General features: G+C 54.2%; 1 protein-coding gene and 1 long non-coding RNA gene across 54 annotated transcripts in view; one reads left to right on the forward strand and one right to left on the reverse strand.

Annotated features, from left to right (window-relative positions):
• The window catches only part of LOC138850245 (uncharacterized), a 514,649-nt gene that overhangs the window by 437,067 nt on the left and 63,902 nt on the right, over window positions 1–13,680 (reverse strand). The window lies entirely within an intron of this gene.
• Window positions 3,190–13,439, forward strand: LOC138850229 (ral guanine nucleotide dissociation stimulator-like). Of its 4 annotated transcripts, XM_070076536.1 has the most exons (8): window positions 3,195–3,492; window positions 3,860–5,481; window positions 7,269–7,462; window positions 7,601–7,866; window positions 8,586–8,801; window positions 9,172–9,797; window positions 10,735–12,384; window positions 12,600–13,439. In XM_070076536.1, exons 2-6 carry the CDS (start codon window positions 5,303–5,305, stop codon window positions 9,328–9,330), a joined length of 1,014 nt encoding a protein of 337 aa, XP_069932637.1. In that variant the 5' UTR covers window positions 3,195–3,492; window positions 3,860–5,302; the 3' UTR covers window positions 9,331–9,797; window positions 10,735–12,384; window positions 12,600–13,439. The 4 variants fall into 4 exon arrangements, with proteins under 4 accessions (XP_069932634.1, XP_069932635.1, XP_069932636.1 ...); XM_070076533.1 differs by having other exon boundaries at window positions 3,190–3,492; window positions 7,269–7,866; XM_070076534.1 differs by having other exon boundaries at window positions 3,190–5,481; window positions 7,269–7,866.

Below are 13,680 nucleotides of genomic sequence, written 5' to 3' on the forward strand. Positions count from 1 at the left end.
TTTCTACAAAGACGAACAGCACAAGAGCTATATTGAAAGGACACACTATTATTGGTCATTGGCCATCACAAATCAAGTCTGCAATGAGATAGATACCCCTTCCAAACCACCTCGAGGCTATTCAAATTACCATGAACCTGCTGTTGCATTCTCAACGAGCTATCTAAAAGAACCAGAAACAAGTTTGAAAAATATTTACCCAGAAGACTTCACAGGATTCACACTAGCCAAAACACAACCACAGCTCCAGTGTCCATCAGGAGATGAATGAATAAACACAATATGGTCTACTCGTATGATGGAATTCAGCATGAAGTAGAATACAAGTACTGATACGGGCTACCGCATAGGCAAAACTTGAAACCATGGTGCAAGTTGAGGGAATCCAGATACAATAGGAAATACATTATAATGCTAGCTCTAAGAAACATCTAGAGCATACTCACAGACTGAGAACTAATTGGCAGTTGCAATTGCTGGGGGAAGGGAGACTGGAAACTGGCTACTACTGGGTTTCGAGCTTGCTTCGCAGGTGATGTGATTCACTATTAGATGGTGGCCGAGGCGGTGGTGGGCAGGACTAAAGCTCTCAATAAACTTGCATACAGCCTTCTGGGAAAATTTTTCTGACTCCACCCACCAGTGAACTAGGGCCTCTCTGCTGCTATAGATTGGCTGGTCAAATTATTTTACTGTTTGAAAGGCACAGTGCCAGAGAGACAGGCAGGGAGGAGGGAGACAGGGAGGTTGATCCAGTGAAACACACGAAAACCCCTTCAGCTGAAACCCCACAGTATCCACTGTGAACCAGACATGTCCTGTCCCCACAGCAAGTAGGAACAAAGTACAGCAGGTGGTATTGAACACACAGCAGGCCATCAGTACCTTTAGAGCACACCGCAAGTTGGGCGTGCACAGGATGTGTAGAAAATCACTCTCTAGGCATGACTGGTAGAAAGGGATACTTTGGTGACTTCAGTGGAAGAACATCTACCAGAGTTGACCAGGATTTCCTTCTCAAGAATTCTAGGTCTTGAATCCTCCCCCAGAGAATTATCAAAAGCGATGCATGAGAATCTACAAATTCGGTAAGACGATCAGGTTTCTCACAAGAAACTTTACAGGCCTGAAGCGTGTGAAAGCTTATCTTCACATAACTGAAGGAATAAACTTCCAACCAAAATGACATCTTCTTATGGACAAGTTAAGGGACAGCATCAGCATTAGACCTGCCTGGCAGGGATGCTCTATTGCCCTCTCCTGGAAGCAAATTGACACTACATGGCAGCAACACAGAACAACCAAAAAGTGGCAAAGCGCCCCAGGGTAAGAGAAAAGGAAAAGACACATACAGGATCTTCACTACCGCCATGGAATAGAAATCACTTTTACAACTTGGAATGAAATTTAAAGTAAAATCACAGAACTTGCAATGACTATACGGATCTCATGTGTATTTTGTAGCAAGTCATTTGGAACTACATTGCTTCTATGTGGATGAAGTGGAAGTCTAAACTAAATGTTTATAGGTGTGAATAGTTTATAGATTCCCATTGCAATGTGTCAGTAGATACCTATAGATGATGCACAAAAGAAAATGAGAGATAAGAAGTCATTAGCAGGGGCTGGCACTGTAGCGTAGTAGGTTAAGCGCCCGCCTGCATCAATGGCATCGCATATGGGCACCAGTTTGAGGCCCGGCTGCTCCACTGCCTATCCAGCTCCCTGCTAATGGCCTGGGAAAGACGTACAGCCTGGAAAGACAGTCAGTGATGATTCAAATCCTTGAGTTCCTGCCACACAGGCTGTTGACCCAAATGGAGTCTGAGGCACTTTATTTGACTTAAGTTTTGGGGGACTGAACCAGCAGATGGAAAATCTCTGTGTCCCTGCCTTTCAAACAAATACAGAAAACAGAAAGCGCAATGGATGGCATGGCGACATCATAGGTCAAGGCACCTCCTGCAGTGCTGGCATCCCGTATGGGTGCAGGTCTGAGTCCCGGCTGCTCCTCTCCTGATCCAGCTCTCTACTGGGCCCAGGGAAAGCAGTGGATGATAGCCCAAATGCTTGGGCTCTGGCACCCGGTTGGGAGACCCAGAGCAGGCTCCTGGCTGCTGGAATTGCATCGGCACAGCTCCAATCATTGCGGCCATCTAGGGACTGAATCAAGGGATGGAAGAACTCTATTATCTATCTATCTACCTATCTACCTACGTACCTACCTACCTATCTATCTCTGTCTGTCTTCTTCTGCCTCCCTGTAACACTGACTTGAAATTAAATAAATAAATCTTACAAATGTACCCAAATGACTCCTGGCCTCGTTCATGACTTTCTTAATTCCCCAGTCTTATCGGTTGAAGCAGGGAGGACTAGGGCTCTTCCTATTGCTTGGAGGACATGGAAAAGAAAGCAGCTCACCCAAAACTCTAGGGATTACAAGCTAAGTCTAATGCCAAGTCCCTCACTTGACTCCCTAGCGAGGAAAATGATTTCGCCCATGTCCTCTGAGATTCTTTCATAAAACACCAAGCAAACCAGACCTGGAAGGAGTCTATTTCCTCAGGCATCCTTAGTATTGCACTCTTCTAAAGAGGCTGGACAATTTGAATGAGCTCAGACCTATTTTCAAATGGATGCCACTCTCTGTGGTCACAATGAAGCTTCCTAGCCAGTATTTGATCCCCCAGCCCTAGTGATTTTCTGTGAGGTCTTTTGCTCTATCGATAAGGTGGACTGTTTCTGGGGCCCTGCATGCTGCAGATGGGAGATCTGATGCCAATTTGGGGGCATGGCTTTCAGGTGAGCTCTCTCACCTTCTCCTGGAGTTCTTGGACATGGCTGCTATCATAGCCAGAGACACTGAACCCGTATTCGGGGAAGATGCGCTTTAAGCTGTGACCTCAACATCTCCCGAAGGGGCAGGATCCACGACTCAAGATGCAGTTTAGAGTCTGTTGGGTCCCTAACCTTGGCTTTTCATGGGTCTCCATACCTTGCTTGTTTCTTAGGGGTTTTCCCGAAGGAACATGCTAGAGTGTTTGGAAATGATACGAAAAGGAGGTTTGGGACCCAGCTGTCTGTCTGTCTGCAGGCTTAGGGCCCTGTCTACATTCAAGTCTCTTGAGGGAGCTGAGGAATGGCACTGTGTTTGTCTCCTTGTGTACAGTTAAGGGGATGATATTGTGGAGCAGCCCAGAGGGGCCTTGGCATATCTTCTTAAGGGAAAGGCTCCACAGAATGGAACTTTGAAGATGTGACCTCACTTCCTTGGTGATAGAACTTACACTCTGATAGCAACAGTCCTTAGTGGCTCACTTGATGGGAGACGTTCAGGAGAAGACCATGTTCTCTCATTGCTGCCAATCCTTGCCAGGCTCTGGCCTTTTCCGGCGCTTGAGACATTGGCACCGCTCTCACACGGGGTGTCTGTGGCCTCTTACTGCAAGGCCACCCCAGGGAACAGAACAGCCCAGGAGGCAGCCACAGGTAGCGGAACAGTCCCGTCCTGGCAGGGGATCACCTGTGACCCCATCTGGGTCTTCTTTGACCCTCCCTTCACCATGACAGCGGTAGAAGAAGAGGGGCTCTTGCTGCCCAGCAACACGATTCACGTGTTGGAGCCTCCTGTGTCTTGCGTGTTCATACCCTATTTTGTGGACAGCTGGTTGGGCAAGTGGGTGTTGGGGGACCTCCTCTTGTCTTCTGGAGACCTTTCTGCTGCACAAGGGTACAGAGGCCCTTACTTTCCCGACCTGGGTAACAGAATGCCTCATGGGGGGAATTATTCTCTGTGGGGACAGCCAAGCATGACACTGATGCCTCCGGTCTGGGCTGCCACACATTCTCTTTCCAGAGCTCCACACTGGAGTCCACAGACAGAACACATGAGGAAGCCACAGGCATCGTCAATGGACACGTGAGTCAGGCCAACAACGTGGCTAATGCTGGTGTGGAGTGAGCGAGGGGCCCAGGAGTACCCACGTGTTGGGGCACGAGATGACCACGGTGTGCCTAGAACCACATCCTGAAGGGAGGAACACCCCTGGTTTTTGGCCTCGTGATCTCCCACTCAGTGACTGACCCCCATCCCACTCTCAAAGAAATCTCAGCCCCTTGGCAACTGGGTGTTGGGAAACTCCCTGTTCACACAAGCATCGTGTGTGGCCATGGTGCTGAATGTTTGCCCGCCTAGTCCAAGAATCCTGTGCAGTCCTTAGTCAGCTCCACTGCCTTCCAGGTCTTCTCCAAGCTTTAGGACTCAGTGATCCTACCAGGAAGGTTTTCCCACACAAAAGGGCAGAGGGTTCAACCAAAAGGGTGAAGATACCACACAGGACTGGAGCCTGGCCCCCACCTGTTCTATTCCATGGGACGACATTGCCCCTGTGGCCACACTTGCATGGCTGCTGGGAAGCACTGGGATTCAGCTGCATTGCCACGGCAGCGGTGCTGTAGGACACAGACTCACTGTCTCTCACGGAGCACAGTCAGCTAGGCTGCTCAAAGCACAGGAGCCCAGGTTGGGCAGCTCTCCCAACAGGAGTCGCTTGTTCCCATTTCTGGTGGCTGCATGTCAGGGCATGGCCAAGGTGATTTCTCAGGAGGGCTCATTGCCATCTCCATCCCCAGTTTCATTTCCTATGCTCCCCTGGGCTTCTCTGTGCCCCCGTCGCATCTGCCAATGAGCACAGCAAGGTAATGGGATGGGGCCCACGCCATTTCTGGGGGTAAGGTCAATCACCTCCTTGCGGACTACTGGCCCAACTGCAGCAGTCACACTCAAGTGCTCTGGTGTCAGAACAACCCCACGTGTGTGCTGGGGATGGGGGCCACAATTCGGCTCTTAAAAGGCAGTGATGCCCTGCTGAGGACAAACTCCAAGGACCAGGCTGGCTGGGGACTGGCTCTACACATGTGTCGTTGTAATGCCTCAAGTCAGGTCACTTGGCAGAACGCCTGTGGTCATTACGCCACAGGCAGACACCTCTGACTACGGCTCTTTTCAGGATCTAGCCTCCCCTGGGGCTTCATATCCTACTCCGCCCACTTGTTTCCATTCTGCAGTCTGGTGGCAAAGCAAATCACACAGTTGCCCTCATTTCTAGCTCCCCCAAGGGGCACGGAACCATCTTTCACTGCTGGCCCCCTCGAAGGACTTTCTCATCCCTCAGTCCCTGTTCAGCCTCTTGGCCCCAACTGGGGTTTTCTCCCAACCCGGGTGTCTGCTCCCCTGTGCTCCCTGGAACTGCCACTGACTCACGTCCTTTCTGGTCCTCCCTAGTTTGGAAATGAGTCCATGCTCTACTTGGCAGAGATCTGTGCCATGCGGACCCTACAGCCAGACACTAAAGAGATGCTGCTGGATGCCCTGGTCCCGGGCCCCCTGGGAAAAAGGATCTGCTACTTCAACACCTTCCTGTGTACATACAGCGACTTCTCCACCATTCCGTATTACTTAGACCAGATATTCGACAGGTGGGTAGCTGCCTTTCAGCACTGCGGTGATGCAGAGATGAATCTTACATGTTTTAGATGACCTAAGCGACTTAAGACATGGCGGGCATGGAACGGGTGCCTTTCTCTGTGGACAGGGCTACTGGCACACTGCGTCACACCTCTTGATTTCCTTTCTCTGATCCCTCATGAACCAATGTCTCTACTCAGGTGGGAACCGGCCATGTGCCTCTATGGTTGGAAAACCTCCCAGATGGCGATCCTGCTTTCCCCCTTTTCAAGAATCAGAAATGTTTTCTTTCACAGGCAGAGTTAGACTGAGAGAAAGAGAGAATGCGTCCTTCTATCTGCGGGGTCACTCCCCAAATGGCTGCAAAAAGCAGGGCTCTGGGAAGCCGGGCTGAGGAGCCTGAAGCTATATCTGGCCCCCTCAGGGGTGCCAGGGGTCCAACTACTTAGGCCATCATCCGGCACTTCCCCAGGCTCATTAGCAGGGAGCTGGACACCAAGGACAACAGCCAAGACTTGAACTGGCCAACCCTGATATGGCTTGCCAGCATCACGTGTGGGCAGGGGCATTGGAAGCTGCTATGCCTTCGTACCGGCCACATTTCCTACTTGTTCCAGCTGCTCCTGTCCTCGATATATGCACAGAACAGCTGCCCTCAGGGTTGGTAGCAGTTGCCCAGACCCCTCATCGACCGGGCAGGTCTGCAAGGAATCATTCACTCTACACATATATGGGAAGCCCTTCCCTTGTGCACTTTTCCAGACACTTGCCACAAATCCAGTGAACAAAGCATTCAAGGGCCTCACAGTTGTGGGGAATCAGACCCTCACAGCCATGATCCTATACATGTCCTGTCCTGCAGCAGCAGAGCTGAGGCTTGCCGACCTCCTCTGGGAGTAGCTGCAACGTCCCCTACTCTGATCACAAGGAGAACCCCATGTCCCACTAAGATGCGGGGAGATTGGGGTGCAGATGCGGCCTTCTGTCACTCGAAAGAGTGGCAGGAAAATGAGGGCTGAGGCAAGGCAGAGGCAGACAGTAGGTGCACCTCCAACTTCTGGCCCCACCACATGCAAAGGAAGTGCTGAAGAGCAGTGCTATGGATAGGAGCAGACACGTTCTGCAGAGGAGCGGGCATGTTGGGGCTCACAGACAACACCCACATAGCCATGCCCAGGGCAGTTGCTTCCAGCTTTGCCTACCCTCCCTGACCACCCAACCCAACCCACCATCCCAGGAGCAACCTACTCCCAAGTCTGCCCAGAGCCAGAGCCTAGGGGCCTCCACCTGAGAAAACCATGGGAATGAATGGGAAGGTACTGAAAGGAACATGAGAAGGAAGCCATCCAAAGGAAAGCTACTGCCGGCAATGCCAGAATCCCTTGTGGGTGTTGGTTGGTGTCCCTGTTGTTGCAGTCCAGATTCAGCACCCTGCTCGGGGTCTGGGAAAACCAGGGGAACATGGTCCAAGCATTTGGACCTCTGCCACCCATGTGGGAGACCTGGATGGAGCTCCTCACTCCCCGCATGAGCCTGGCCCAGTGCTGTCCACTGCCCATCCGGGGAGTCAAGCAGTGGATGCAAGACCTCTGCCCCGGTGTGTGTCTCTCCCTCTCTCTCTGTAACTCTTGGGATTCACAGTCAAGAAATCGCCTTGGAAAACAGCAAAGCATGGCATTGTCTTTAAGAAGCTAGAGTTCACCGGCAGGCTCCGTGCCCCACCCCACACAGGGAGTCCTGGAAGGGCAGCAAGCAGGGTAAGGTCACGTCTGACTCTGCTGCCCACTCTCCTCCCCAGGAACATGGCTTCCTGTTTGCAAAGCTGCAAAGCCAAGTACAAGGCCGAATTCTGCAATCGCACGGATATCCCACTTCTAAAGATGAAGGTCGGATCCAAGCAGGTCCGCTTGCCCAGAGGAGACCTGCAGACCCATGCGTGCTTTCTGCGTGTCAGGATGGCCTACCCAAATCCCACACAGGCAGATGCAGTCGGTAAGATGCACTGCACTCCGCGAGATTCTCTCGGTGGGCTTTGGGGCTGGAGCCCCTTTAGAGGCAATGGGATCGCGCCTGGCTTTGGAGAGGCCATTGGAAAGTGCTTGATGTTGTTGACCCTTTCTCTTCTCCCAGCTCCTGCTCTATTTGCCAGGCTGCAGACATGCCAAACACTGGCTTTAGAGCCAGATCCCCCACTGCTCACAGAGCTAGAACCTCTTCTGGAGCCGGGATCCATTTCAAAACTGAGGCTGCCACCATGCGCAGAATCAGCACCAAAGACAACTACCAAAGTCTCCTGCGCATGTCCGGGACCTGCAAACAACCAGCCTCGCAAGATGGCTAGCATCACCACATTCCCCGCCAAGCTGCTGGTGGAACAGTTCACACTGATGGACGCGGTGAGCAGCGGGCTTGTCTCGGCAGGGCCAGGCCCGAACACCCCTTTGGCACCAGCCTCTCCACAGCTGCCCCGACCAGAATCCAGTGGCCTGGCTGCAGTTCAGGCTTCAGGTCCCACCACCTATGTGACTGGACCAATGTCTTCACTCCCAAGGCTGCCTTTCTCCCATGGCTGGCAGAGAGGGCACCCAAACCACACCAGCTGCACAGTGACTCTCCAGATCAACTGACATGGGCCTGGCAGAAAGTAGGGCTGGATCTGACCCACAGGGTACTGGACGGGCCTAGGTGGAGGGCATCCAGGTCCACCCACTGCCTTCCCATCTGCCTGCGATGCCACAGCTGTCCTGGCTCCTAGCACACATATCCATATCAAACAGCAAGCACCTTGTTGGAGTTGCCACAGGGAGCGGCATTTCACAGGGACAAGGACTCCAGGGCAGATGGCGTGAGAGCAGAAGGATGAGATACAGGGCGGGATGCCTGGGAGCACACACCTCTGTCTCTTTCCTTAAGGCTTGGGAGGGTTGGGATCTGGGCTGGCAGGAGCGAGGCGACCTCAGTGGCAGAACACATAGCCCAGCTGCTCCCACGTTGGGGAGCTGCATGCCAAACTACCTGAGCTGCAGCTTCGAGCACTGTCACTTGCCGGGGTGGCTGGGCTTCACTGCATTCGAGCTAGGCTGGCTGTGCCCATGGGATACCCTCTTGCCCCCAGGAGCTCTTCCAGAATGTGGTCCCCTATCAGTGCCACAGCTCCATCCGGATCCAGCAGAACAAGGAGGTCAATGCGCAGCTGCCCCCTACTGTTCTCGCTGTCATCATCCACTACCACCACGTGGCCCATTGTGTTACTACCACGTGCTTGGGGGACCCCAGCATGAAGGCAGAGGACAGGGCCCGCGTGGTGGAACACTGGATCAAGGTGGCCAAGGTAAGCTGAGGCTGTCCCAGGGGCTCCCTCTCTGCATGGCAGGGACGTGCCACTTTGCTTCCTCAGCTCTCAGGTGTACAGTCTGTGGTCACAGATCCTGCCCAATCCCTGGGCTCTTGGGATCCACGAGGTGGCCTGATCTCACTCACTTGTCCCAGAACTACATGCTCACTTCCCGCCTAGGTCCCTGACATGGGTTGAAACCAATCTAGCCCATGTGAGCGTGGCTCAAGGGGGTCCCATCACTGACCTGCTCTGGCTCCCTGGCCAACTCTCTGATGCATGAGGGGGATGTCAGCACAGCTGGCTGAGCCTGGCTCAGGTGGGGCTCCAAGCCACCTACCTGCCATTCATCCGCTCCCTGCCCTAGGAGTGCCTGGCTCTCCGGAACTACTGCTCGGTCCACACCATCCTCTGCGCTCTGCAGAGCCACCCGGTACGCCAGCTGAAAACAACGTGGGGAGAAGTCTCCAGGTGGGTGTGCATCCCTCAAAGCACCTGGTGGACCCGGGACTACCCTCAGGCCTAAGCACTGATCCTCCAAGACTCACAGAGGCTGGTATCCTGGGACACAGGGAGAGGCGTGGACTGCCGGGGGCAGGGGTGCGGAGCACAATCTTTCAGTGGCCCTGGGACATGAGGACTGGGTTTCTGCCTCAGGATGACATTTCCATTAGTCAGGCACATGTGGCTTCCAAACTACATACTTGCGCCTGTGTACCACGCAGCACTGGTCCTGCCTGGGCACTCCAACTCTGTAAACACTCACACACACACACACACACACACACACACACACACACAATCAAAACAGAAGATACTACCAGGCAGGGTGGATCCTCTGATCTTTGTTCTTAAACCAAAGGGGTTTGATCCACCACCTCACCATTCCATCCAAATATCTCCTGGTTTTCCCCTCACAACAGAAAAAGTGCCAGGAAATTTCAGCGTCTTTGCACACAGGACAAAAAAGTCAACAGAGATGTGCCCATGAAGGTAAAGTGGGGGCTCAGGGACAGGGGTGAGGGCTTGGCAGGAGGGGAAGGGGTGTGGCTGTAAGGGCATCAGGGCAGAGGGGAGTTTTTGGTGTCACTGAAAGTGTGCTTGAAAAGAAAACCTGGGGTGTGCCTGCTAGGACAACAGGCCAAGAGAGGGCTGTGTTCACAGGTCGTGGGATGCAGTCGGGCTCAGAGGGCAATGGGAATGGGCTGCAGCGAGAGCAGCTTGGCTCTCAGAGGGGGCTGTGGGCACCCACAGGTCTCTGGCTCCCATGCTGTTCCTGCTTCCCCCAGGCTGTGAGGTGGATGCGGCAGCAAGGGCTTCCTTCCATCTGTGCTCGGGCCCTAGAGGTCCCTTGGAAACCAGGCCTGCTACAGTGTTCTCTGTTGCAGCCTTCCATGGGGAGGGCTGCCAAGCCTGCCCCACACATTGCACAGCTTGGGAATGCCAGGGGCTGAGCAGTCCAGTGGGATGCCAAGCATTGGCTCTTACTGGCTGCCCTGGGAGCAGAACTTCTGTCTTCTCGAGGAGAGAAGCAAGCAGCATGAGCCTGTCTCTCAGTCTGCACAGGGACCCTCATGTGCATCCAGGAAGGCAGGGTATGGGGTGCAGGGCCTGGCTTCCTCTCAGGGACACGCTGAGGCACAGGTCAGTCAGAGGATCCTTAGCACAAGGGGGACCTGAGGTGGGAGGGGAGGCCAGCACCCTCTCCAGCTGAGGAGCAGGCACAGGGAGGCGAGGTCAATCCCCCAAAGCCACCTTCCCAGTGGGAGCTGCATGAATCCATACAGAGCACGTTGTGGGAGGAGGGGAGTGCAGGGTGGGCATTATACCAATGGAAGTGAGCCAGACATGCAGGGCTCAAGGTGGTTTGCACAAATGTGGGCCGGTCAGGAAAGGACTATCTCCCTGAACGTGACCCTGACCCTGGCAGATGGCGATCTGCAGGTTGCCCGCCCGGGAGCAGAACCCCCAGAGAACACAGATGCGGCAGCGGCTGCAGAAGAAGGCAAGTGTGCCTGGGGAGGGGGGGGCAGGGGCTCCTGTCTCCCACTGGGGGCCCATGTCAAGGGAGCAGGGCCTTCTGCCTCCCTTGTTTGCCCACGCCCATCACCACAGTAGCTGAGAGACCCCAGTTGAGAGACCAGAGCTGAGGGCCTGAGCTGAAGGGCTCCCAGCAGACTTGGGCCTGAGCTGGGGCTGGCACCCCACAAGGTGACTTGTTATCATGCCATCAGGGCTCCCAGGGTTGTCCGATTCTAGAGGCAGTTGGCTGGATGCAGGGAGAATTGGGAAAGGCACTTTAGGGGCGGGGAGCTTCCCAATAGGGAATGTGGCCAGGGCTCCAGCAGCTGGGGTGGAGTGCATCTCAGGGGCCGGGCCTTGGTGGCACCTGAGAACAGCTGCTCACCACCACCACCACCTCATGGCACAGGGAGCCGTCCCCTTCCTTGGCACTTTCATCATGTATCTGGATAGGCTGGACATCGCCATGAAGGACTTCGTAGATGTGAGTGAACTTGCCATGGGTGGGGCAGGCTCCAGGACCCTGAGGCTTGGGGGGAGGGTCCTGGGCTGAGCTCTCAGCCCCCAGCTCCTTGCTGCCCATGTCTCCGGAGGCCTCACAAGCTGTCCCAGGGAGGAGGGCTCACCTGCAAATCCCCTCTGAGTGCGGGAGCCTGCAACCAGGTGCCCATCCCTGTCCCCCAACGGTTGAAGCTGCATAGCCAGAGTCCCTGACTGCAAAGCTGCACAAGGTCTTGGCTGAGCCTGCTCAGCCTCTGAGTTGGGTGGCACCCAAGGGAAGGAGAGAAATTGGGCCCCTGTGAGGTCAGGCAGCACCCACATGCCTCAGTCCACCCATCCATTCCCAGGCCTCACTTTCCCTGCCTGCCATCAGACATGGTGGGGACAGCAGTTCCCTGAGCCTCAGCCACCATGTCCCCTTCTGCAGAGCTAACAGCCTGTCCCAGGGACACCTTCTTTTCCTTCCTCTTACCCAGAGGGGAGGGCCAGGGGCTAGTCACAGGCCAGGGGCTGTTCTGATGGACTCTGCCTTCCAGGGAAAAAACAACATGCTGAAAATGACAAAGGTGAGCAGCTCTGCCCTATCTTCCAGGCACAGAGGGGATGGAGGGGTCAGAGATGCCCTGGGCAGAAAGCCCAGGCTCCAGCCCATGCGTGTCTGTCTGCTCTCTCCACTGGGATGGATACACACAGAAGGAGGAGAGCATCCCTAAGGAGGCTGTGGCTAAGGGACTGGAATCCAGGAGAACTTCCTTCCTGGGCGAGGGGCTGTGTGTATGCTACTCAGAAGACAGCTTGGAGCCTGGAAGGGATGGCCAGGGAAGGCTTCTCTAGCTAAAAGACCCAGAGGCCAGCCCCCTGCCCCTGCCACAGTGTGCCCCTCCACCAGTCCCAGTGCAGGCCTGTCAGCATCCTCTCTGCCCCTCTTGCCCCAGGAGATAAAAGTTCTCCAAGAAATGCAGCGGCTCCAGGTGGCAGCCGGTCAATATACTTTGCTGCGCGATGCAGAGTTTGCACTGTGGTTCCAATCCATGGAGAGGCTCAGTGACACTAAGAGGTGAGTGCTGGGCAGGGATTGCGGGATGTCCAGGGTGGCAGATGGGGAAGGTTCTCCTGTTGTGCACTGAGGAGAGGGCTACCCATGGCTCCTTGGTCAGCAGAGGGCCTTACCCATGGGCAGTGCGGGGCTCCAGGACTGCGGCTGCAGGGCGGGCCCTGGAGGGAGCCTGAGATGAGCAAGAGTGCACTCATGGCTGCTTCTGTGTCCTGCAGCTACAACCTGTCCTGCCTACTCCAGCCCCTCTGCTAGAATGTCCACCTCATCCTCAAGGCCAAGAACATCAGGCCTTGGAGAACATCAGCATGACTGAGTCCCCCATGCAGGCAGAGAGTGGGGGCTGCAGAGTTCATCTGTGGGCTCGGGGACTGCACCGTGACACTCGCTCCGTTCCCCGCCGACCAAGCAACAACCCAGTGCCTGGGAGACTGGCCTCCCTCTCTCAGATGGGTGGTCACATCATCACCAATTTCACGGATTCCTCCTAGATTTTCCTATGTATATAGTTCACCATGATTAGTACCAGTTGGTTAGGCCTTTCATTAAAGTAGTATACATGGTAGACCATGAGTGTCCTTCTTCCTCTTTATCCCTTCCCTGCCCTGCTAATTAGAGACCATTCTCTAGATCCACAGACAAAGACATTCATGCAGATTCGAGAGGGGTGTGTCTCCCCATGCAAGGATGCCACACCATGAGTGCTCTTTCAGTTCTGAGGCTCCTACATGGAGCCCCATGCTGTCTCGTGGAGAGAGTCCCTCAGGGTCTTTTCTGAAGCGCAATTCATACATCCATCGGTATCTGGCGAGAACAACGCTCTCACTGCTTCTACACTTGCTCCCACGAGCTTTGGGAGTTTGCTGCTTAGGGCCCTTTAGGCTCAGATGGTGGTCCCCTCTATACAGTGTTATCCAAATGATGTGTGTCACCAGTGACCAGCAAAATGTCCCAAGAACACAACTCAGCCCTAGTCACTAGAGAGAATTCCCTGTGAGATTCAGTGGGAAATGCACATAATAAAAGTGCACAATCTTGGGAAGCCAACACTGACAAAAATTTCATCGATGTATACATATATATACACAGAGATTTGTATGTATTCAGGTGAAGTATCCACCTGCAGCAAAGGCATCCCACATGGGTGCCCGTTTGAGTCCCAGCTGCTCTGCTTCCTACCCAGCTCCCTGCTAATGGCCAGGGAGAGACATACAGCCTGGGAGACAGGAAGTGATATTTCAAACACCTGGGTCCCTGCCCCGCAGGTTGGAGACACATGCTGCGTTGGAGACACTGTAC

This window comes from Oryctolagus cuniculus, chromosome 6, assembly GCF_964237555.1.
Source record: "Oryctolagus cuniculus chromosome 6, mOryCun1.1, whole genome shotgun sequence".
Classification (NCBI taxonomy): domain Eukaryota; kingdom Metazoa; phylum Chordata; class Mammalia; order Lagomorpha; family Leporidae; genus Oryctolagus; species Oryctolagus cuniculus.

Coding starts and splice junctions, on each gene's coding strand:
- LOC138850229 (XM_070076534.1), top strand. CDS start 5,303: ATGCTCTACTTGGCAGAGATCTGTGCCATGCGGACCCTACAGCCAGAC. Junction 5,482..7,268: donor TTAGACCAGATATTCGACAG/GTGGGTAGCTGC, acceptor TCTCCTCCCCAG/GAACATGGCTTCCTGTTTGC. Junction 7,867..8,585: donor AGTTCACACTGATGGACGCG/GTGAGCAGCGGG, acceptor TCTTGCCCCCAG/GAGCTCTTCCAGAATGTGGT.